The sequence below is a fragment of the Agrilus planipennis genome, unplaced genomic scaffold, assembly GCF_000699045.2.
Source record: "Agrilus planipennis isolate EAB-ADULT unplaced genomic scaffold, Apla_2.0 scaffold180, whole genome shotgun sequence".
In the NCBI taxonomy this organism is placed as follows: domain Eukaryota; kingdom Metazoa; phylum Arthropoda; class Insecta; order Coleoptera; family Buprestidae; genus Agrilus; species Agrilus planipennis.
Window position 1 is genome coordinate 424,482 of NW_020442427.1, and position 26,629 is coordinate 451,110.

Genomic DNA, 26,629 nt, shown 5'->3' on the forward strand with positions numbered 1-26,629 from the left:
ACAAAAGAAAATTGCTAAATTTTAATAACTTACCCTTATTGTATTTTCCTAAAAGTGGCGTCTTAAGGTATTTATTAACTATGTCCGAATTCTTTAAAGGGGTTCCAAGTATAAGTATGGACCAATTCAACTTTAATTTTTAACCGATTAATAAAATGACCTCCGACGAAGTAGTCAATCAACTGCATGAAATAATCATCAACGTTATTTTAATAAGCTTTTCATCTATTACAAAATCATACGTCATCCATGAAACCAAGGATAAGTATAAAGTCCACAAGGAATTGCATTAAAACAAATTTGTGTAACATATGCACTTTTGATGACAAAAGCCGCCATTAGGTTCTGATTTTTCGTGCACCGATTCACTTATTTATTAATATGATTTCAAAAATGTGTACATTCCTCGATATATAACAAGCTAATTTAATGGAGTATCTGCCTAATTACTCCGACCCCCTCCCCAAAATAAGTTTCTGGCTACATGCCTTTTATATGAATACGTATAACATATAAGTATTCCGACAGCAACGACTTCCTGAAGTGCTTTATCACGAATAAAGTGAGAACGCTTTTAATAGCTTACATTTACACATACATATTTATAAACATTAGCTCCTTTCGTAGATCCGAGAACATGGCAAAGAGTGGCTGCCGAGCTTCCGCTTGGAGGAGCTTTGAGAGCTTTTATAGCTCAGTTTTACTGTATAAGTAATATAAAAGCTCGCGATTTGCAGTAGAAGCGTCCATGAATATTTAGCTTTAATTCTGAAAGCGTTTCAGAGGAACGACATCGCTTTTATATGCATTTTCGTGTTGTACGGCGTTGCCGCCCCGTTATCACACCCCCACGATCCACCACCACCGTCATCATCCTGCTTTCATACCGGTCAGATTTTAGCGTTACCCATTTCAGTCTTTTCTACTGCATGGTATCGTTTTATGATGTGCGAATGCCGAATAGATTATGAATAATTTATGTATTATTTGTTTTACCAAACTACGGAATAGCAGAGCACAGTATTTCGGTCTCAGTCAAAAGGAACAAATTCGAAATATCTCGTCTGGCCTTTGATAATACCAAAAAAATATGTAACGCTTACTGTAGATTATTAAAAATGTTCGCATTAATTTAACAGTTGCTTTCTGAATAACATTAAATAAATTTAATAACGTTCCTTCCAGTATAGTCCTGGACAGAAAAGTGGACGAAATGAAACACGTCATTTACGATGTGTTATGGATTGTGAACATATTCAGGTAAAACATAAGTTAAAACCAACACCTGAAAGTATTGGTTAGATAAAAACCCAGTTTAACATAACTATAGTATGAAAAAGCTTTAACTTTAACTTTATAGAAACCCATTACTGATATTTTTAAAAATTTTCAAAGCCTTGTTTTATTTTTATAAATTAAAGTATTTTAAATCACTATCTTTCGGCATTCCATTCTTTATATTACTCCTCACAAGAAATGACGAAAAATATATGCTAATAGTAAAATTCATATGTATCTCTTAATTACCTCCTTCAGAGTATGGTTATCTAGCCACTTTAGAGACTGTAACCACATCGTATAATGCAAGCAACATAACCTCATCTTTAACCTATAAATTTGTGTATCGTTTTAGACTTAAAAAATACTTACAGACTAAGTTTTTAGAATTATTTGTACCTAAAATGACTAAAATAAAAAATTCTAAAACTAAGGTAAGTTTCGATTAGCTTTATATCAAAACATAAACTTCGACTAACTGTTTGTTTCTTCTTATTTCTAGGGTTCTAAAACATGTAATACGAGTGATAAAAACTCAGTATCTTCCTTTAAATTTTCTTGGGATACTTCTAAGAAACAACCAAAACCACCAATAGCTCGAAAAAGAAAGAATGTTACAGATAACAAGGGAGAGAGAACTGAGCAAAGCATTCCTGCTATTCAGATTTTGAAGCAACCAGAAAAGTCTCACGTTGCAAAACAATCTGCACCATCAAATGCAAGTGCCTTAAGTAAACGTATAAATAGTAAAAAACCAACTAAAATAAGTTTATCCAAGAGTTACAAGTCAAATACGCAGTCAGAGAACGTTATTGTTGAGTTAAGTGAAAGTGATGATGAATCTAATGCAAATGTTAATAAAGTTTCCCACCCTCAGAAAATTTCGAACAAGAGTAAAAGTGTTGTTGAGAATTCAAAGAATTCGGTTTCTGAAAAAGTATTTACGTCTTCAGGAAAAAAGTTCAGTGATTTAGATATTCACCAACATCTAGTTTCAAATTTAGACAAAAACGGTTTTAATAATGTTACTGTTGTTCAAGAAAGAGCACTGCCTGTAGTTACATCAGGAAAAGATGTATTGGTAAGTATCTTAATTAATTCTTAGTTTATTGTAGTATTTAAACACCCCCTCTATTAAAATGCATTTTTAAGTGAACTTAAATACATGTCTTTGTTACAGATTCGATCCCAAACGGGGTCAGGAAAGACATTAGCCTATGCTGTTCCAATAGTTGATAGCTTACGTGGAATTGTGCCTAAACTAAATAGATCAAATGGAGTTCAGGCCCTTGTTGTAGTTCCAACAAGGGAACTTGCCCTCCAGACTCACGAATTATTTGGAAAGATAAATGTAAGCATACTTTTTCTTTATTTATTTTTACTTTTTACTAACAAAAGCACATACCACATACAGTGCATCCTAAGGCAATTTTATTTTACATTTATTTATTTTCCCTATTCATTAAGTATAATGAAGGTTTGTTAAATCTATTTGCATTCCCTCGTCCATCCTCATCTTTATTTCTGATATTGATCGATAGTTCTTTTGCTATTCATTTTGTTGAGGTTTTAAAATTAATTGGTCCCCATTTAATTGTAGTCAATTTTCTTAAAAGTTCAAAAACTCTAGTGGCTCCATTATCAATGTTACTAAATAATTCTTTTAACACACGGCTGCATACCAAATGTCTTAAAAAGTTCTTTTATTGCCCCTATTTGTAAAAATAGAGGGAGAAAGACTTAATAAATTTATCACTAAGATATATAGGATGAACCAGTCAACATTACCAGAGCATGATTCTTGAAAGTGTATATCCACTCCGTTGAATTTGCTCATATTTAATGATTTTGTTTTTGGAGTTGCAAATTATAGTCCAGTAGATACTATTTACTTGAATTTCGAAAAAGCTTTTGATATAATTGATCATCGATTGCTTCTTGCTAAGCTTGAGGCATTGCCAGTTCAAAATGATTTATCATCATTTTTTCCTGATGTAACTTCAAGCAGAGCTCTTTCTTGAACAACAGTTACATTATTTGTCACGTTTACTGTAGGCTTATTTAAATGATAAAGACGTAGTAGTGAGTGTCAAAAATTGTAAATCTAGTTCGTACACAGCGACATCGAGTGTTCCACAGGGTTCTACCGTTGGTCCTCTATTGTTTTTAGTTTTTTGTCGATTGTATTATAATGGAGTATTTTTCACATTTGCCTCTTAGCTGACGAACTAAAATTATTTGCTGTGATTAACATCCCTGTCATGCTTTCTCTGGATACTATCATTGAATAGGCTAATCTAAAACCACTTAATGCAAGTTTCACAGAGTTAATCACAATCTGACATGCTTCTCAATAATATGAACTTAAACGTAGGCAAGATACAGAAACAAATTAATTTTTCATTATAAAATTGACGATAAGTAGATTTTAGAAGCTGACAGGTAGTCTGACCAAGGTGTACCTAGTTGATGATTCTACAGTAAGTTTTTGTAATCATATAAATGATATTGTCTCGCGGCCATTTTTAACACGTTTAAAAATATCGAAATCCAACTGAGAAGTTTCACGCACTGCAATGTCCTTTTTTTGATTGTTCAAACTATGGGACATTTTGAATTTAGACCACCTATGTGGTTGATTAAAAGAAAAACTAAGAACATTAACAATACTCGTTTAATGTTGTAAAACTAAACTACCATTTTACATTAATTATACAACGTCACCTGTTCCGAAGACAGAATTTAAATTCAAATTCAAATACGTACTTATTTGAATCCTAACTCAAACGAAATATAAATAAATGTTCATTTATGAGGATTATGGCCTCACAAACCAAATTCTGATTTTATAAAACCTGGAGAAATTTCAATAGCTTCTCTATCAAAATAGTGACCGTACGTTTTTATTACATAGTAACTTTACTATGTTTCTAAGACTACAAGTGTTCATAAGTATTGGAGCAAAAATTGAATAATCAGCAACTGTTGTGAATGTGCAAGTGTCAGGTTGTGGCGTTTGTCGCTTAAAATGCATTGAGAAGTATGTTCAACGTCCACAAGAATTAAGTTTCCAAATCACGTGATTTCGTAAAAAATATTTCTGTTCAACAACAAACGTTTACCACCAGAACTTGTTGAAATTTTGACGATCGGTCTAAGTATGGACGTTATATGTAATGTAAGCGTACGATCATTAGTGATTACATTCAGTAAGGCCTTCATCTTTTCCTTGGTATGGCTTTATAGGATGGATCTCTTGAAATAAACCTAATTACTGGCGTTTGTGAAGCTGGACTAGCAGTAGGGGAGGATTTCTCTGATTTGGATAAGCTACCAATTCTTACTAATCACGTATTAGTCGTGGCCGCAGGATATACAGGAGCCTGGGCCTTGCAACGATTTTCTTCCGTGAGTGAGGAGGCTAAGTCCATTTACATCTCTGGAGCAATTGCTTGTGTGGCAGCAAGTCTATGCCGGACTATTGGAACTGTACCTGATGGAGATTGGATTGCTCGAGAAGTACCAGATTCATCGATAACCGTAGCCCCAGCAAACGTGCATTACTCCATAGAATCTCTCCGCCGAGCACTGACGCTTACAATTGCGACTAAGGTAAACTTTTGGGAAGGAAGTCATCACACCGGACAGGGTTCTGCTCAAGGGTACTTACTGAAAGCTATGAACTTGACTATTAAGCAGGGCACGGGGAGAGATCAGACACTTACTTTGGGCGCTGGGTTAGTACTATCAACATACTCCGACTGGCTGGGATTCAGGGGCTTCGGAATGTAGATGACCCAATTATACATTCATCCAATAACCTATCGTTATCGAGTGATGTCGTGTGTCGGTTTACTTCCCTCCCAGCTGGTACACATAGGTTGGTCATTGCTTATGACGCTGCAAAACGTTTGATTAGGTCTTCTCTATTGAAAGTATGCCCATCTCCTAAGGACTTCCTACCTCTGGCAGAGCTCAGGAAACTCATACATTCCAACCCGTCGCATTACCACACTAGAGCCTCTTATCTAACTGGAATGACAAAGCCCAATTACAATGACGCCGATTACGAAGCGGTACTGGGTAGGCTTGGGACTTATGTGATAAAAATGTTTCCCAAGAGTACCTTAGCCCAGTCATCACACCTTGCTCCCTCAAAAGTTGAATCCTATCCAGATTACTCGCCAGAGTTTGCATGTGCAATCGACTCGTATCGAATCCAGCTGACCACTGCATCGGTACGAACGATCCAAGATATATTTTCGGCAAAGGCAACGATTGACGATGCCTCTTTGACTGTACTGCGCCAGAGTTTTCACTAAATGGGCATGGGAAGGTAATGGCGGAAGCCCAGGTAGTGGTTATGGCGGTAGCCGGGGAATGGGAATCCTCGTTCGCCAGCTCAGTAGCATCCATCTTCTGGTATTTTTTTCGTAGACTACCTCATAAATGTGTTACTACAATTTACCTAATATTCGTATTTTTTTTTTTGTTATTTGTTGCATATTTTAATGATAAACAAGTTATGTTTTTACTTACAGTATATAATACTTACGTGTTGTGTTTATTTTACGTTTTGATACAGTTTTTGATACAAATGATATTAAAACAAGTTTATTTTTTGAATCCCTAATAAATAAAAATGATTTTTTCCTAATACTCTTCAGAAAGGTAAGTGATATTTTACATTACTGTCACATTTTGATACAGTGTTTAAATCAAATGATATTAAAACAAGTCTGTCTTTAATTTTTTGAATTCTTAATGCATTAAAATGATTTTTTTCGTAATATTCGTCAGAAAGGCAAGTGATGTAAATGAATTTAGTGCGTCCATGTCAAAATCAATTGTCTAAATGTAAGATTTATACATTTGGTTGTGTTATCATCAATACAACTGAATATATTGCCTCCACTTGTCTCTTTCTGTATATGGCAATTAATAAAATTTGATTTCTTTAGTAACCACAATTTCTGGTGCTTCAAAACATTAAACCGAATAATTTTTTTACTTTAAATGTAGCATTTTTAATTTCGGTCTTTTCGGGCACACATTCGACACTGTTCTGGAGCCCTTCAGCAACTTCGGTTTAATTACCCTATACGTGCAATGACAGAAACTCGAAATAATGTCATCTTATCAAGTTTTGCAATAAATAAAACACATAACGTGCGTGAATAGGTACCTAAATGCATTTCCAAAAACATTCTCTACGCGTGGTTCTTCCTCTTCCTCAGTTTATCCTTTTCTTAAAAAAAAAATGTGTCTTCATTAATAAAAATTCTGATTTCTCACTCATAATTTCTCTGAAGCTAAAATGCGATTCAATAGGTAGGGTATCATCCTCATTTTCTATCATATTTCATGGTTGTAACAGTTCACGTAAATTCAAATTTATCCGTGACAATAAAAACGGTGAATACTTCCTTCTAGACTTTCCAATGGGTAGTAACAGGGCTCTTGTGTGGCGGTGAAAAGAGAAAAGCAGAAAAAGAAAGACTGAGAAAGGGGATACACATTTTAATAGGCACACCAGGGAGATTATTGGATCATATAGTGCACACTTCTGCCCTTAAAATGAATAATATTCGGTGTCTTGTAATTGACGAAGCCGACAGATTAATGGAAATGGGTTTCCGAAAGGACATCGTCAAGTAAGTAGCCACAATGTCCTAAGCACCAGGAAGTATGCTAAATAAATCGTCAAACTCACGATCAATCTTATAGGTCGTTTATTTTCCGTACTTCTTGATCACCAATTTATCAAAATCATCACGTGTGAATCGCAATTTTAAAATTAGTTCTCTTCAGAACATCATGTACTTTCAATAAGTTTATTTAATGTCAAGTATCTGGCAGTATAATGTCATCTGCAGATATTTTACTTCCCACTAGTATTCCTTGTTAGTTTTAATTTTCTCTTATGGCGTTGAATAGGTCTTTTTTTTTCTTATAGGTTGGTAGAGGAGTTAGATAAGGCAAAACGCAATGCGGAATACGACCCTTTGAAATTATTAAGAAATCAACAAAAACCTCAAATCGAAAATGAAGACAAACAAGTCGAAAAGTTTATTGACGGAATGCCGTTAAGAGATACAAATAGTAACGCAAGACAAACGATCCTATTATCTGCAACGCTTACAAAAGCGGTTACAGAGTTGGCCGAATTCACAATGAAAGATCATGTATTTGTTGACGCGTTAGATGAAAACGCTAAAAGTACATTTAATCCGGAAAATTTAATTATCCCAAATACTGTAAAGCAAGAATACGTTGTGGTTGAAGTGAAGCAGAAGCTGATTGCTTTGGCTGCCCTCATTTTGACTAAATATGAACAGGGCAGTTCGAAGATTTTTGTATTTATGGCCAGCAGTCAAATGGTAGACTTCCATTACGAATTGTTTAGTAAATATTTCCTGTATCTCCCTAAAAATCGTGGTGTACGAAAACGTGATAAAGTAGTGTTTACTGAAGGTGAAAGTGAAAGTGAAAATAGTAGTAATGAAGAAGAAGACGTGTTGGATACGGAATTCTTCAAATTGCACGGGTCCATGGATCAAAAGATGAGGAAAGAAATTTTCATTTCGTTTAGAAAAGCACAGAAAGGCATTTTGTTTTGTACGGTAAGTTTTCTTTCAATAGAATTTTAGGTATGAGGCTCAATGGATTTAATGGATCATGAAACCGGCATTCACTTAAGACATGATGTTTTACTGATGGAAACAGAATCTTAAAGGATAAGGTTTATTCTTTACGGTAATCTTATTAGTCTTTGTCCATTAAATTCTCTGAAAACTAAACTGAATCTTTCAACAATTTCGGGTATGATATGGATACCTCAATATTCTAACGTAATGGCGAAATTCTGAGGTTAAACTTCGATTCAGGATATCAAATTATTTTTTATTTGTGCAGCATCAAACATCGTTTTATTTGTAGACCTGTGAATCTTCGAATCGTTCACTAAAAAATGTTATCATCATTCGGAAGCGCCCCCCGTATGGACGTTGTTGATGAGAGCGGCCTTTTTTCTAAAGAATTCGTCCATCAACTATATTACACGTAGATAACTGTTGCTTTTGTCCAAACGCCGGCACCTTTTGCTTCTTGAATTAAAAACTGTTGTTACTCGTAATTGTTGCAGCTGCTCCCGGAATGATTCTCTTTATCGAAATTCCGCGCAGTCATAGCATTTTGTTTGCCATTGGAATGCATCCACACACTGCTACCATCATCGGTTTCTTCAACGAATTATAATAATCAAACGCGTTTTTACAGACACACACCAATTCATATGTTCGTTAAATCATTCGGTTCCTTTTTTTTCTTATTAACAGCCTCACATACATGTTAATGGTTATTGAAAATAAGTGAGTATTGTTTGCCTGATGGTTTCAGTACCCTGCTGTGGAAAAAATCAAATTTGGAACCACCAAATTATCTAAATAAACCAATTTGTTCGACCTATGTAGAAATGTTAAGGTTAGAATGGTATTAGGTACATAACAGGTCAATTGAAAAGTCCCCGGCCTAAAATAGTAAAACACATTTTTTCTGCAAAATTCGTTTTTTTTATTCAACATAATTCCCTTCAAGGGTGATACACTGATTATAGCGATCCTCCAACTTTTCGATACCATTTTTGTAGTACGATTTGTCCTTTGCTTCAAAATAGGCCTCAGTTTCGGCGATCACCTCTTCATTCGACGAAAATTTTTTCCCAACGAGCATTCTTTTGAGATCTGAGAACAGGAAGTAGTCGCTGGGGGCCAGATCTGGAGAATACGGTGGATGCGGAAGCAATTCGAAGCCCAATTCATGAATTTTTGCCATCGTTTTCACTGACTTGTGAGACGGTGCATTGTCTTGGTGAAGCAGGACTTTCTTTTTCTGCAAATGCGGTCGTTTCTCGGCGATTTCGTCCTTCAAACGGTCCAATAACGCTATGTAATAGTCGCTGTTGATGGTCCTTCCTTTTTCAAGGTAGTCAATGAAAATTATTCCACGCGCATCCCAAAATACAGACGCCATAACCTTGCCAGCCGACTGTTGCGTTTTTGCACGCTTTGGAGCGGGTTCATCGTGTGCAGTCCACTCCGATGACTGTCGATTGGACTTCGGAGTGAAATGATGGAGCCATGTTTCATCCATTGTCACATATCGACGCAAAAACTCGGGTTTATTACGCGTGATCATCTTCAAACACTGCTCTGAATCATCAACTCGTCGTTGTTTTTGGTCAAAAGTGAGCTCGCGCGGCACCCACTTTGCACAGAGCTTTCTCATACCCAAATATTCGTGAATGATGTGATGTATACGTTCCGTTGATATCTGTAGAGTGTCTGCTATTTCATTCAATTTCAATTTACAGTCATTCAAAATCATTTTGTTGATTTTTTTTAATGTTTTCGTCCGTAACAGCCTCTTTTGGGCGTCCACTGCGTTCACCGTCTTCGGTGCTCATTTCACCACGTCTAAACTTAGCATACCAATCCTTGATGGTTGATTTTCCTGGGGCAGTGTCCGGAAATTCGTTATCAAGCCAAGTTTTTGCTTCAACTGTATTTTTTCCCTTCAAATAGCAATATTTTATCATTTTTTCACAATAACAAAAGTTGCTTCGCTAAAAATGCTATAATTCACAAACTAATGATCCGACAGCCGTCAAATTTATAGACGCGTCTTTTGAAGGTTAGGACTAACTGAAAATCATATGGATTTAGTTCTGGTGCCGCCATCTATGTGTCAGGCCGGGGACTTTTCAATTGACCCTAGTATTATCTTTTCAAACACTTGGGGAAGTTGCATGGTATGAGTTAATTTCTTCGATCCCCAAACGACCTTTTTTATGATTTCCTAAACTTTTGTTTGATTCTCTTAATTCTTATAATCTGCTGTGATATCAATAAGAACAAGCATAATTAATTCTGGGCTAGGTTAAATTCTGGTGCCGTCTATCTAAATCTTTGTGTCAATTAAAATAGGATGTTGCTGCAAGAGGCTTGGATGTTCCAACAGCTGACTATGTTATACAGTACAATGGACCCCAAACAGATGATGATTATGTCCATAGAGTTGGAAGAACGGGTAGAGCTGGAAAGTCAGGGGGTGCAATTATATTTTTAACACCAGAAGAAGAAGATTATATAAAAAGGCTACAGGAGCACAAGGTCTTGTAAGTGAAGCATTTTGCAATTGTAAAATCGTTTTTCATTGCTCACAATATCGCTTTTTGTCTACTCAAGGTAGATCATAATGCACTTTCAGTTTTAATCTCATCAATTATCTTCTTTCGAATTTGATTGTTTCGACTTTGAAAGTACATTCTGATCTTTCACAAAATTGATCATTTATCTTAACACTATATGCGAAAAACAATTACATTAATTTCTTTTCAGCGTGAAAAAGCGAGATGTTGACTTTTATTTGCATAATTTGTGTACATTGATGGATGAACCTAACATAGGTCAAGCAGGGATAGCGTTGCAAAGAAGATTTGAAACAGCAGTCAATAAAGATAGAGAATTATACAAACAGGCTTGTTTCGGTAAGTGGATTAGCTTGGGTTGACTAGCATAACGTTCGTTTGATACTTTTTTTGACATCTAAATTGGAACATTATTATTTTGGGAGCAAAGTGGGTTAATCAATTGCTCTCTTTAGTATTAATTATTTATTAAAACTTTCATTTTGATCGCCTTTCACCTGACATGACTTATCAGATTATGTAATTAAGGAGAATCCATACTAACAGCGTAATACGTAGATGTTGGCTTATGGTTTTAGAGATGGTGGACATAGAAAACCACTTCGGGTTGTCAGGATAGGGACGGAGATGTCGGTCGTGGTCGACCGGTTACGACCTTTATAGCGCCATTATGAGTCTAAACTCAGTTTTGTATGTGGTTTCGATGAAAAGGACTTTATTTATTTATCAAAGGCTATATAAACATCGGAGTCGCTTAAAGGAGCCACTTAAAATCAAAATTAAAAATCGGGAATTCCTCCGATGTAACCTTTTTGTAACTCTTTAGAACTTCCATAACATCCATTCTTTTTTTCTTATTTTGAAGTGATTTTTCCTTTTGATTTTTCGAAATCACCAAAGAAACTAATCAGAAGCGTTTACCCTAAATCTCCAAAATAAGAACTGAAGGTTAAAAATGGTCTTACTCAACCCCTTTATAGTTTTCAAAACAGTTTTGTCTAATTCCACCATCATTTCCAAAACACTTTATGACATTTTAGTACAATCAATTCTTATTGATGTTGAAGACGTAGGTAACCAAAACCTAACTCCTTCATATTTAAAAAAACATTCTTCTTTTACGTTTTTATTTCTTTCTACTTTGGTAAAGATTACTATGTCGTTTTCTCCTTTACGATAAACAAAAAATATGAAGTACAATTAATATTAGGTTAATTTTGATATTAAGTTCAAAATTTATTCTGTATTGTATCAAATCATCATCATAAGGTCGTCAGTCCTAAGACTGGTTGGACACGTACCTCCACTCTTTCCTATCCTGAGCTAAACTTCGCATTTCTCTAAAACTAGAACAGCCCACATCCTTAACTATTTGCGAACAGTAATCTAATATAGGTCTACCTCTACCCCTCTTTATTCCTGTTCCTGCCTCTAATATGTCTCTGACCAGACCTTCATGTCTGAGAAGCTGTCCTACCAACCTATCTCTCCTATTTTTTATTGACTTCCATAGAGTCCTCTGTTCTATTCGTTCCAATACTTCATTTCTAACCTTTTCTACCCACGATATCCTCATCATCCGCCTATAACACCACATTTCGAACGCTTCTAACCTTTTCTTTTCCGCCGCGCCCACTGTCCATGTTTCGCACCCGTACAACGCCGTGCTCCAAACATACACCTTTAACAACCATTTTCGAATTTCTAAATTAACCGTTCGCGAGCATAGAAGTGACTTCTTTTTATTAAAGACGACACGACCCTGCGCTATCCTCTGCTTTATATCTCTACTTCTCCTTCCATCCTGACTTATCTGACTTCCTAGGTATCTAAAATCATCCACTTCTTCTAATTTTTCGTCTCCTATCTTTATATTCGCTCTTTCCCTACTTTTTCTTCCCTTGCATACTAGAAAAAAAACGTAAATAATATTTTTTCAGCATATTCGTCATGGTCGAGGTTTTATAACAGTTATCCGACAAAAATGCGTTCCATTTTTAATTTTAAAAGTGCCAATTTAGGTCACTACGCTTCGAGTTTCGCAATCCGCGATCCGCCTTCGCACATTGCAAAAGTCGTGAGAGGACAAGTGAGTCATTTGGAAGTCTCCAAGCTCAATCCCAAACTGGACATACACAAGTAAGGTTTTGATATCTAGAAATTCATTTCATTTAATGTTAAGCTGGTTCAAACGTAAATCCGCACTTACATTTGGTTTTGTGACTGTGAAATGAATGAAAATAATCATTTTTTCTCATTGCTTTCGAGAAAGGTGTTGAATATATAGACACCTTCTATCTTTTTTATGAGTGATAATAAATTGTGAAATCGCTGTATACAAAGCCATGAGAAAAAACGATTCCAAGCTTCTTTCCTCCTATCGGTGTCTTCTGGCGCGCTGAAAAACCCAGTGCTATAATAAAGGAAACGATTATTAAATGATAATTAAAATAAGCTCGAAGTTATTAAAGACTGTTAAAGTCATTCTTGTGCCGTCAGAAAATAAGAAGAACGAATGGTAGGGAAACGAACGGAATCAACGACAGCTTTGATTAATGTTCAGTTATTATCACGTTAAAGCGGATCGCACCAAAATCGATTCGGCTAATGCGCTGTCCCGCAACCTCCGCATGGCAGCCCCACAAAGAAACTAAACACATAAATAATGCCAGCGGTTAGATACACTTTATGTTTATTTAAAACTTTTGTTCGGCTCATTTTTCACGGGCAATTTGCGGATCTAGTTGCCGTTGCAACGCATTGTATTCGATCCTACTAATATGCGTATCTACCAAACAACTGCACTCTTTATGTGTACCACCCATCGACAACTCTTCACTCATTTGACAATTAAAATATACACAGAGGTGCACTTTAGTCACATTGTTGCCATTGTAGTCGTCTCACATGCTACTGATTGTCTTCATAATTACTTATCTTTGTATTTTTTGAATGACTTTGTTGTCAATACTTAAATAAAACCGAATGTAATTATTCAATCACCACTTATGGCGACTAAATCAATATGGCCGCTCATCGCCATATTTTGCCGAGTAAAAGACATAAGCGGTGATCTCACCACATGTTTCAAGTAAATGGTTTAATTCAAACTACACCTCTCGTTCAGGTATAAGCATTATTGCACAGTAACCTAACCTAACCCATTCAAACATGCGCCATGCCACCTTGCCGTATTTTCCCTTCCTTAATAAACCAATCTAACATGATAAAACATAATACAATCCAACCCAAGTCAATCCAGCGCAATCTAAGCTAACCTCACCTAACCTAACCTAACCTAACCTAACCTAACCTAACCTAACCTAACCTAACCTAACCTAACCGAACCTAACCAGGCCAAACTTGCGCCATGCCACCTTTTCGTACTTTCCCTTCCTTAATAAACCAATCTAACATGATAAAACATAATACAATCCAACCCAAGTCAATCCAGCGCAATCTAAGCTAACCTAACCTAACCTAAACTAAGCTAACCCGTTCAAACTTGCGCCATGCCTCCTTGTCGTACTTTCCCTTCCTTACTAGCTACGTCTTCATACTGCTTACATATTTAATAGCAACGGACACGTTTGCCTTTTTTTACGAAACAATTACTGACAGCTTCGGCTAATTTCGCTTATGATACAGTATCATTATCGGAATTTAAAACGTAACTGAGAGCGACTGACGTAGCGTAATAAAGCACCTATAAAAATGAAAAAAGTAATAAATCTATTGCGAGTGGAATAGGTTTTTATTCAGGACTGTGAAGCGATTAATCATTAACTTTCATTAATTACACTACATGAATGTTGTATACGTGTGTTGACTGGTCAGAGATTTCTTTCTTCTCGATTGAAGCTATCTCCATTGGTAATGGCGTCACGCTTTACTTTAAAAAAAAATATCTCAATTTTGATGTAAAAGTGATCGTATTTCTCTAAGCATTTTTCGGTCGTTTAAGAAATTTATTTTTATCGTTATTTCAGGGACGATGACGATAACGACAACTCAGCAGTAAAACATAAAAATGAGAATTCCAAAAAGAGGAATTTCGGTTTATCAACCTCTGAATTTGGAAGTGGTCTTGAGCCCCTCAAGAAGAAGAAGATAAAGCAAACCTAATTCGAATGTTTTGTCATTTTATGATTAATTATATTGATGTTTTTATTAATTAATGGTAATTAAAGTTATTATTCCTTTTAATAACGTGCTTTTATTTATCTATCCCAAGCCATAAATTGTTTATTTAAATCAATATTTTATTTTGAGAATAAAAGGTATTAGAAAGGTAGGATAAAAAAAACTTTTGGGTGTTTCATTCCCACCAACCAGTAAAGCTGGTGGGCGGGCAGTCCCTCCGGACTATGCCGGAAGGTAGGACAGGACAGAAGGCCTTCTTCAGCCTGCTTTCAAGAATCGTGGGAATGGGTGGGTGGTGGTTCGGGTGAGAAATTTGAGACGGACGAAATGAAGACAGAAGAGAATGAAAGATTATCTGTGGAATATTACTGCTCTAGCATTTGCCTCAGTAATCCAAGGAAACCACAGAAAAACTTGGACCAAGGCAGACGGACGGACCCGGAATCGAACCGGCGTCCTCCCGAATGCTAAGCAATGGTCTAGACCAGGGATGGCGAACCAATGGCACGCGTGCCATTACTGGCACGCGACACAATATTTTAGGCACGACACTAATTTAAATCACAAATTTCATTATGCACTACGAAAAAAAGTCTGAAGTAGAGATTCTATGACGAGCAACCCTGAAGCTGAAGCAACTGTGAAGCTTCAAGGCATAGAGATGTCATTCGCGCTTTTGAAGCTAAACTGCCAGTTTTCAAGAACGACGTCATCACAAGAATCTACAAGTTATTTCCAAATTTGAAAAAATCTAACAACAATTTAGAAATACATGAGAAACCAGACTAAGATCAAGTTATTGAAGAATTTGTTTCTGTGATTGATTCTTTAATCAAGGAATTTTCAGCGAGATTTTCTCAGTCCAGAGAATAATTGGAAATACTCAAGTTTATGTACCCTGATGTGACGTCATTTGATAAACTGAATTTGTCCCAATTCAATAGGTTGGAAATTGAAGAATATGAAATGCAGCTGAATTATTTCCAGTCTAGTTCAATATGGAATCAAAAATTTGTTGAAACAAGGAAAGATTTAGAAATAATTGAAACAGAAAGATTGACAGGTAATACAAGAGAAAATGCTAATAACAAAACTTTGGAAGCATGGAATGCGTTACCAAACAGATTGAATTATTTGAAGAAGCTGATATATTATTTCAACAATGTTTTCATCAACCTATGCCTGCGTGTCATTATTTTCAGAGACGAATAACATTAAAAACTCGGTTAGAAACCGATTGACAGATGACTCCAGTTCAGCATGCATTCTTACAACCCTAACATAAGTTATTTGTCATCTAATCTGCAACTACAGAAGTCACACTAATTTTACTTTAATTTAAATTACACGTATAATTTGAACATTGCAAAATGTTCCTATTTTTTTGTAGTAAATAAATAATTTTGAGTTGATATTATTTATTATTATTATTTTCCCCACAATCGCAACACAAAATTATTTAATGGCACCTGATGACCTGTTTAAACTTTTCTTTATAAAAATGGCACGTCGATACGTAAAGATTTTCGCCATCCCTGGTCTAGACCTCTAGGCCATGCCGCTCGGTATAACAAAGAACGCTATGGAAGTCAATAGGAAAGGGGAACTAAGAGATAGGCAGGTAAGACATCTTCTGAGAGAAGGGTTTGTTAGGAATAAAAAGGTATTGAGGAAGACTAACTAGTTTTCCATAAGACTGTGATGGTGAACCAGTGGCGTATGTACGTGGTAAAGGTAAGTCATTTTTGTCATTTCAAGACGTAACAAAAAGGAAATATCTAAAAGGTAAATAAACCAAAATTAAAAAATTGTTGCTTTGGTTGCGGTACAGCCGGAACTGCGTCCCTCGTCTTCTTTTTTACATTGTACCATAAAGACGAAAGAGGATGATGCAAAAACATATGTAATTTAGTTCCAACATACTTTCATTTTTTAAAGTCACTTATTTAAAGTTGCTGATCGGCGGATCGGCCTTGTGAACATAAACACTTTTTTTCATAGCAGTTGTAACAACTTCAAGCAGTTGGTTTTCTTCATACAAGACGAATTTTAGCGTTTTACGAATCATTAAGTTTAAGTAAAAGGCAAACATTATTCCATTTCCTTTGAAATGTTTAGGAAGCGCGTTCACACAGAAGCAGGCATCCAGCCGTCTCCTCATCAGGCAAAAGGAATCTTCTCAGTCGTCATTATTATAGTCATCATCATCATCAACGTGTCATTCATCTCGCGGCATACTATAATCGATTCGAAGCAGTGTAAACGCGTGTAAACTGACCGATGTAAAACGACATACATTACACAGCAACAACTAATCATTACCTATTGCCCATAACCTATATGTATATACTGAGTGGTCAAAATACACCATTAATATTCGTAGAAGAGGACTACGTATTTAGAGTCTTCTAAATGAATTTGGAAGACTATCACTTTAATTAAACACCATGATGCCCTTCATCAGCAATTTTTCAGTACTACCAGATAGAGATCGCGATTTCGATATTATTGGTCTCATTAGCACACCACAGATTGTTTTGATAAATCACAAATCAATCCGATATTGCTCCATACGAGCAAGTTCAGTAATATTGATTGACTGACAATACATCGTCGTCTATGGGTTTAGATGTAACTGTAGTAATTTATTAGGAAATTGCTGACCAACAAAAGCTTCATGTTTTTTTATTAAATTTGTATGTGTAGATTCAATTTGATAAGTAGACACCATCCTAAAGCTTTGCCAAACACTGTGATATACTTCAGTTAACAATAAATATGTGTAGATGGCGATATAATGTCAATTACATGATACTAAATGTACCTAGTTATTTTGGAGTGCTTAATTTTTTGTGGTAAAGTGAAAGTGAAACGACGGATTGTTTCTATAAGCTCTCTGAAAATGATTCTCCTGGATATAATCAATTTTGAAATTGTCACGGAAACTCCTGTGATTTTATCTAATGTTGAAGTGATTACTTCCTTTTAGAACAGATATTGATCACAAAATGTTACTGAGATATTTCAGCATCGGTTGAGTATTTAAGGTGTTCTTGTTGGATCTGCGTCTTCTTCCAGCAGTAATTTTCGCTGTGGGTATTTAATGACCACGGCTCCTTGGTCGATCACCCTGTTTATAGAGCTATTGTAGTGATGTAAAAGGACGCAAGTCATTTAGTCGCTTGGGCGCAATAATTCTGACCGCAGAAAGGTCTCATTACGGAAAGCGAATTCGAGAGTACAAATTATATCGTCCGGCACAAAAAGATCAAAGTAATCAAAGTGTCAATTATGAATGCCCTCATCACCGCTCGTCAAAGGATTCATATAAGAAACAGTAGGTCTTAATATGCTTCTAAAGCCGAGCCGACTCAGACCTGTACAAATAACAATGAATACAGGTAGTTAATGAAAGATATTAAGGAAAAAAATTACCTGCCGTGTGTACGTCGGCACCAACTGATTCACCATAATAACCCGAATCTACTTACTATCATTCCGTATACAGTGTCTTTGAACATGGTAAATTCTGCCGATTTTTATTACCCTTTTACATACATTCTTAGTTATTGTTAGCCAGATTGAGCGTTTTAGCAAGGGCCATGAAGATTGGAGTGATAATACCATGACCAGGACGACCCTCGATCAACTGCGTTGTTAAAAACATTCAGCGTGTGTTGTCTCTTGTGCCTTGATCGTCGATCCACTATTCGGATAATTGTTGATAACCTAAATTTGAGAAAATGGTCTGTACACATCAGGATTCTATCAGGACATTATGATACTGAATGCATGTTACGTCACGACAATGGGCCTACACATTTAGTACTGATTGTCCATCAAGATGCTAGATCACCTTCCCTACTCACCAAACTTAGCCCCTTGCGATTTCCTATGTATAATTTTCTTAGATTAATTATGGAATTACAAGAGCATAAATTTTCTTTGATTCAATAAATTTAAAGTGGACTGTTTCCATGACGCTGGGAATTCTGGAATGTCACCTCGTACCGAACTTATCAGTAAATATCAGTTGAAATTACGTTTGGTCGAACTAACAATAAGTTAACTATTTACAACATTCCGACCTCCTAATATTACTCAGCTGACATATCTTCGAATAGTATGATGGCTCTTTATAAAAAATCGATTCTTTTCATTGGTAATTTGACGACCTTTTCAGCTTCGTTGACTGCCGAATTGAATGCTCGAAGAGAAGCCGAGTACAGGACACGTTTGAAAGGAACTTTTAAGTACACAATCAATTATAAGGAGAAAACTTTGAATAAACTTTAAAATAATAAACAAAACGGTGCTTACAATCTATCACGTCTCTAGAATAAATAGGGACACACGAAATCAGTGTTGACAAATCCTCCGAAGTTACTCCTCCTTCCTCCTTCATGGACACCTAATGTATTTGTCAGTAAAAGAGTTATGGTGATTTGTAAAATTGATGTATTTAGGCTTACGCCCTAAATCCAAAAATTGCCCATGAAAATTGTAGGCTGGCAAGACCATTTGATTGTAGTAATATTTATTTGTAAATTACGTGAAAATCAGCTGGCTGTTCATAATCTTCATACTCTAGTTAATTTAACATGTTCACGGTGCTAACTATTACAGATATATTACGAAGATCATTGCTTTTACTATGATATTCATTTTAGAGTGTAAAACATGATCTAATTGCGTACAATCTTTTAAAACAGCTGTGTTTTTGACCATATACACAAATAAAATAGTAAATCGCATTAATTCTCTCCAAATTAGCTTTTGGTGTGTATAATTAGTTACCATAAAGATAACATTTTTCCATGTTCTCGAACAGTTGACCAGCATTAAGACATTAGTAATGAATGCTTTATTTTACAAATTAGTAAAGATTTTTCACGCGGTCAACAAATGATGGGGCGTCAACCATCGACTAACCCAGCTATTAACTAATCTGCCAGTCGGTTTAATTAAAACGTATTCTTGACGTGAGCCATCAAGAGAGAGACGCTAATAATTAATGCTTGGGCGTCCATTCTTTTTTCGTTTATTGTACATAAACCTTTATGCCCACATTCATGCTTAGTTTAAGGAAATCATTACGAAGTTGTTATTGAACACATTCCCATTAACTTAGAAGCGTTTAATGTTCTGTTTTAGCAGGAGAGAGTCTAACTAAAAACTTTGTAAAACGTAAGTCATGTTTGATGAAAACGGTCCACTTTAAAACTACTGATATTCGAAGATTAAGGAACAAAAGACAACGAAGAGAAAGCCATTGATAAGAGATATATTGAAAGGATTAAGCGTGTTTTGCAGGCTCCATGGTTGTTGCCGATACCATGTTGATTTTCACTTGTCGTTTCGACACACTTATCATTGTTTTCAAAAGTACTTCTGAGATTAGCGTAGTCTCTCTATGGTCGCAAAAATATTTTATAGTATAGCAAGCTTATCTTCTTCAAAATACTCCCCATTTGTCATTATTTAGAAAAGCAGTAATGATTCCTCAGATAATCTTCCAGTTCTCTTCTGTCTGCATTTCGTAAGTCTAATTTTTCTCATTCCAACCACCACACACTCATTCCGACGAGTCCTAAGAAGACCTTCCTCTCTACCCTTTAGCGTAGTCCAAAGGGACTGCTTGCCCAGTAACGTTAGTAACTGGGCAGAGGAGATTGAAGTTTTTTCAGTCGATATAGTTCGGTGTAACGAAAATAGAAGTTTGGATTGTAAGTATTTCTTCACTCAGCTATGTTGTGTGTACGGCATTATTAGTAAGATTACGAATCCCCCCTCTGCCTAATAAAATATGGTCTGTTTGTAATCCTAATAAAGTTTACCTAATGACTTTTAGAACAATATGCTTCTACTTTGTTTTTTGTTTTATTTATTTCAATTAAACTGAAGTCCGTACTGGGAATTGAGTTCAACTTTTTAATTAAGTCGAAAGCAACTTAGGGCCCCTATGTCCATTTGTGTACATGTACAGGAAACAACCAAATGGTGTGTTGGGTTGGTATAAAACTTTCTCAGTCAAATAAATGGAAAATAATTATAATACCAAGTCAGATAACGAGGCTTATTTGTGTAAATTACCACTAGCCAAGTATCTGATTAGGGAATAAAGGGGAGGGAGACATTCAACACACCGAATTAAAGCAAATTAAAGCCCGTTTCTAATGAGGGAGTTGCGTGTTGCGCTTTAAATGTTACCTGCCGTTGGAGTACTGGCTTCACAGATTTGTAAATGTACGATTTCTAATTCCTATTAAAATACTTTTAACACAGTTAGGTCACTAATGTCACTAATTAAACTAGAAATCCTACCCTCCTCTTCTTATTTACCCCCGCACTAATCTCACCCATTTATAATTTGATTAGCTATTTGTCCTGTTAATTGCATTAAGATAACGCGGATACCACTCGTTAACCTTTGATTGGATTTATTATTGAAACTATTTAATTAGAAAATTAGTTCATATACCTTACAGTTTAGCTTCTTATTTATAACCTGAGACAGATCAGATAACCTAATATAATAAGTTTCTATTTCCAGTACAGGAAACTATTAACTGGATAATATGTAATTTTATAGTATAAATCTTCATCACATGTCGTTCTTCTACAATTTTTGTTTAATAATAACGTTTGGACATTTATTTAGGAACGTATCACTACTTTTAGGATTGCGATTTTTTTTGAGGTTATGATCCCCAGCGCATCAGTGGAAGTGTAAATGATAATCTTCTAAAGATTCCATTTTAATGACCATACACTATAAACTACATTTTGGCATCCAATGAATTATATGTAATTACTATTAGCTACAATGGTCGATCACAGCTTCCAATTTTAGGGAATCATACGGGAATGCCAATATGTCAAAAACAGCTTATCAATCACAAACGGGACAGTGGATGATATTAGAACTCCTTTTTGTATTAGTAATTTGAATTTTACATTTGGACAACCAAATAATTACATTACAAAATTGGGTTAGGTCTACTACTAACTGAAATGGACGACCATTTTTAGGTAGAGTCTGCATAGATAGAACTGATAATGACAATCTCATTAGGGTCTCTATTTTGTAACTATATTTTCAGTATTACATTTAGGCATCGATACAATTACATTTCAATATTAAGTTAGGTCTACGATGGGTTGAAATAGTTTAAGTTACTACGATTGGCTGAAAGAGCAGGCCACAGTATCCATTTGTGAGAAGAATCGGAAGTGGAACAATCAAGTCGAACAATTAATGTAAAGATAATGTTAATTCGATGGTAGAGTGACCTGTGTTATTTCGTACACTGCCGGAATTTATAGTAATTTGGTTGATTACTTGCTCAGTAGCTTCCTCAAGCCACCCCGACTTCTCCACCAAGACAATGGTGACTAATGATGTTTAGAGTGAATGAGTGGAGTGACGGTGTACGGTTCCTTTGAACGTAGCGCCCGGGAGCAGGGAACTATTAGGCTCCCATCAGGCTAGCAGGACGCGGCCAAAGCCTGAATAATATGGGAGCAGCGGTCGAACAGCAGCAGCAACAACCAAGCCTTCTTGCAAACGACCAAGAGTGTAATTAATTAATGTCGGAAAGCACACAAAACACACCGCGCCATCAAAAGCAAAAGATCAATACCGATAAAATTAAACTTGTTCGTTTAAGATGATTCTCAAACAGAAAATTACTATGCTCTCTCGCCTTTTTCTAAGGGATCGAATTTAACTTTTTTAAGGCGTTTATATCACTTCCTAAAATCAACTGTAAAATCATCAGTCCTTGTCAAAAAATTACAAAAACTGAAGGAACAATTTTCTGCATGACGTCTATGATAATTTTTTTTTTAAGAAACTGCATTATTTAGGCATCGATACAGTTACATTTCAAAATTCAGCTAGGTCTACGATTGGTTCAAATAGTTTAAGTTAGATCTACGATTGGCTAAAAGAGCAGGTCACAGTATCCATTTTTGATAAGAATCGGAAATGGAACAATTAAGTCGAACAATTAATATAAAGATAATTTTAATTCAATAGTAGAGTGACCTGTGTTATTTCGTACACTGCCGGAATTTAAAGTACTTTGGTTGATTACTTGCTCAGTAGGTTCCTCAAGCCACCCCGACTTGTCCTCATCATTTTAAAACGTAAATAAAAATGTAAGTAATTGACGGTGTATCGCCATCTACAGATATTTAGTGCTAACTATAGTATTTCAAAGGTTTTTGACAAAATCTTACAAAAGCGTGTACTACCAACTCTCAAAAGATTTAAATTGCATTTATTGAGCTTGTATTACATTATAATTTATATGGAGAAAGACGGCTGAAGGAGTTTGTATTATGGGCAGACAAATCGATAATAATAAATAGGAATGTAATGCTAAAATCAAATGCAAGATATTGGGATCCGTCAAATGGGAGGAGCTTAAAAACATGGCGCCGATTAGGGAAAATGTATCGTAGTTCCTATGGTGTACCGTGCAATTTCCAAGTTTTTAAATTACGATAAAATGATAAGTATTGACACAATATGTGACACAAAGCCTCGGAAAGGAAATTTCGTTGGGTGAGCGTGTTTTTAATGCCAATCATATCATAAAATTCGGAAATAACAAATCCGGAAGCTAGCCTTCAAATTCCGTCAAGTTTATTGCCTACTTTTTACAAACTCTGGATTTAAAAAGTGATTCACGTTATATAATTGGTGAGGTGATTCTGGGTGATTTAAGCAATATCATATCAATGACTTGCACGTGCAAAGCCGATTTAAAAGAACGTTGCAAACACATTATTGCAACTTTGTTGTATTGCAGCAGGTAGGTTCTTAATCTCAAAATGCTTATATCGTATCATTAGAATTGTGTTAAATCAATTACATAGGAATAAATAACTTCTCACTTTATAATTTTAGTATGATTTTAGTTTTAAATATTAAGGTTATGGTTGATGGTAAGTTTTTGCTGAAATATAATCATGTGCATTAAAATGACGTGAACAAATTTTTATTCCGGAATTCACTTCTTTGACACCTACATGTTTCATCCAAACTTCTATTAGTTTACTTTTTTCTCTAATTTTCCAAATATATTTTTTACATATATAAAACGGTTAGTTTTTATTGGAAAATAGTTAATGTAGGTGAAGAGTGAAGATCTATGTCTGAAGAGCTATTGCAGCTTTTCACTGAACATATTAACTTTTTATTTGATTTAACTTTAGAAAAAAATTTCGTCGACTCCATCATCAAAAAAATTTTTACTTTTTTAACGTGTTTTATTATTTTAATATACAATTTTACAATTTGCGTGCACAGTTTCTATGTAAATTTTTCCCTCATTCGAGTTATAAATTTTGCCACCAGATGGTGTATGCCCATTTGACGGATCCCAATAGGCAGAAAGAGTTTATTTAACAAACCAACACCAACGCTTTCTCTTTTAATTCCAGATTTTGTCAAGGTAGGTTTTTGGAAACAGTACTTCTACAGATATATCGGATGAGAAAATGGTAGATAATGTAACTATTATAACGATGTAGTCGAAAGCATCAATTCGTACAACAAAATATATATAAGAAAATTAATTATTGCTTGCTCGGAAAGACTTATATGTATAGGTACCCTTTTTACCCCTTTAGGATAAATTTGTCAAAATTGCTGTAAAAGTGACGTAAATACATATAATATATTCACAAAGCTTTATCTTTTTTGAAGATATATTCTGATTTTGATTTGCATTCACTAACAAATGCCGCCGGAATAATACTGCAGATGAGTTGTAATGTAAATAAGTCTTTTGATGAATCGAGTATTAAATTAACCGTTTCGTATTTCAATACTATTAAAGTCGATCAGAATGGTCATTATAATGAAATTATTTAAACTAATCTTAACATGCGTACCTCGATTATTTTCTAACAATTGCAAAGTTATCATTTCCTAACCAGCCCTATCTAATCATCCCTTTGAAAGCCATATGCGCTCGTGGTGCGGTCTAATATGATTACAGCTATACCCAAATTTCCAAGGAATGTCTAACTAACCAAAACAAAGGGTGTATTCACAGAGAGATAAATAAAATCGTACTGGATAAAGATAAAGTGGAATTGTTAATATGTGAATCAAGTGAATTTTGTAGAGTGGGAGAAAAATAATGAAATTCTAACGTGTTTTTCTCAACTCAACAACTGCTAATACTACTAAATTTTACATGTTATTACATGTTTCGCACTGTCTGTAACGTTGAACATAATTATTCATAGCAGGTCAAGCCTTTTTGTGAATGAAACTTTTATATTTGCTTTTCGTAAAAATGAAAGTTTTACAAATGATTTACATGAAACCACCCTTAAAAACCGTCATCAATTCATCAAATTCTGCGTCTATTTCCACGTATCTTTCACCTTCTAAAACGTTGAAAATAATTTTTACTTGCTCTTCGTCAATTAATATTTGTTCTTTATTGAAACCGCATTCAAAAAATGATGTTATCACTACGTTCTGTACACAGTTTTGCGTATTTTTCTCTTCTTAAAACATTGAAAATAATTCTTTAGTAAATTGAAAATTTACGAGCGCATATTTGTCTTTAAAATTGGATGACTTACGATTTAGGACTATCTAAAAACTATAAAATGTAAACAAATGGATATTTTACATTTATTTTTTAGTTGAAGCGACTTTATTTTTAATTGAAAATTAATTAAAAACGGTACGCAATTACGTCCTTCTAACAGTACCAGAATGAGTTGGTTATTATGGAGTCATCTATTGTAGAAACACTGCATCATCAGCATTTCTCTCGTGACGGAATAATTGAAATCCGTTGCAATTATTTTAATGTCTTATTGAAATAATGCAGAAAAACTTCTCAATATTCACAATTTTTCAATTCCATGAAGATGTATCGAACTGTAGTTTGAATTTTACAGAAAGTGTCATAGAATTACAGATTGTAAATACAGTCAACGTTGTATCAGTCCGTCAGTTCGTACGAGCATGTATAGATGTCACTAGATAGACGAAATTGTAAAAATATCAATGCAAAGTTTTTGGGCATTGAGAAAAATCCTATTTTATACAAGTGTGTTCAAACATGTGGACAAATTTCAATTTTAATTGCTTGGATGTCATTTGTATAGAGCATTCGTGTCATGCTAGTAAAATATGGATGATGGAGGGTACCATTTTAGGGTAACATTTTTCCCTTTCATGGTCTACTACAAAGATTAGTTTTTGAGTGAAGAGTACGTTAAATCTTGACTGCAAAGGCACACCATTGTAAATTGCTACGATCAAATGGACAAAATTGACTTAAAGTCGAGAAACTCAACTTCCTATTAAACTAGCTTTGTAATTAAGATAGAAATTGTTTTACAATGCGGAAGAGTTTTTTAACTCAAAAACCGACTATTAAAGAGTAATATACTAAGATAGAGAGGCACACCCCAACAGGCATAAGTGACAAAGTGACGCAGCTAATTGAAATCAATCACTACTTTCAATTCCGCCTGGAAGTTTCTAAAATCAGTGACATTTACTCTTGTTTTTAGAAGAACTCATAGTGTAATGCAGTAAATTGTATCTTCTAACCCTAAACAAATATGTCAATGGTTTTTGAACAGCTTGTATGGATAAATTAGCGGTAATATTATCATTGACAGTAATGTACATATATCAAATATGGTGTCCTAATCAATGAATCTAATGAAGACCAGAACCTAATGTTGTAATTGTAAGTGGTGAAGGCGATGTTTTTAACTACATGATATTCATTCTCTTTCACAATACTGCTAAATGTTTGCTACCCCAGTGCCAAATACAAACTGTAATAATATGGCTCAATGTTTAGTCAGCCCCGTTTGAAACTAGCAGTTGTTTGAGGACCACCCAGGTGGAATTAGAAATGGGGAATTATTCATAATGACTGTGATATTCAAATCAACATTTAGTATAGGTATCTTCAGAAATGATTTTCCAAATAGGATTGAGGTTTC

At 35.0% G+C, this 26,629-nt stretch overlaps 1 protein-coding gene across 1 annotated transcript; it reads left to right on the plus strand.

The window, feature by feature from the left end:
- Window positions 1-1,582: 1,582 nt before the first annotated feature.
- On the plus strand, window positions 1,583-14,684 carry LOC108740571 (probable ATP-dependent RNA helicase CG8611). Its single transcript, XM_018474931.2, has 9 exons — window positions 1,583-1,712; window positions 1,781-2,359; window positions 2,459-2,629; window positions 6,712-6,932; window positions 7,235-7,901; window positions 10,263-10,453; window positions 10,677-10,825; window positions 12,427-12,625; window positions 14,476-14,684. Exons 1-9 carry the CDS (start codon window positions 1,683-1,685, stop codon window positions 14,609-14,611), a joined length of 2,343 nt encoding a protein of 780 aa, XP_018330433.1. The 5' UTR covers window positions 1,583-1,682; the 3' UTR covers window positions 14,612-14,684.
- The last annotated feature ends 11,945 nt before the right edge of the window (window positions 14,685-26,629 follow it).

Bases quoted from the DNA above. Each gene is read 5' to 3' on its own strand.
- LOC108740571 (XM_018474931.2), top strand. From the start codon at position 1,683: ATGACTAAAATAAAAAATTCTAAAACTAAG. The intron at 1,713-1,780 runs GTAAGTTTCGAT...TCTTATTTCTAG, and splicing joins TAAAAAATTCTAAAACTAAG to GGTTCTAAAACATGTAATAC. The intron at 6,933-7,234 runs GTAAGTAGCCAC...TTTTTCTTATAG, and splicing joins TTCCGAAAGGACATCGTCAA to GTTGGTAGAGGAGTTAGATA.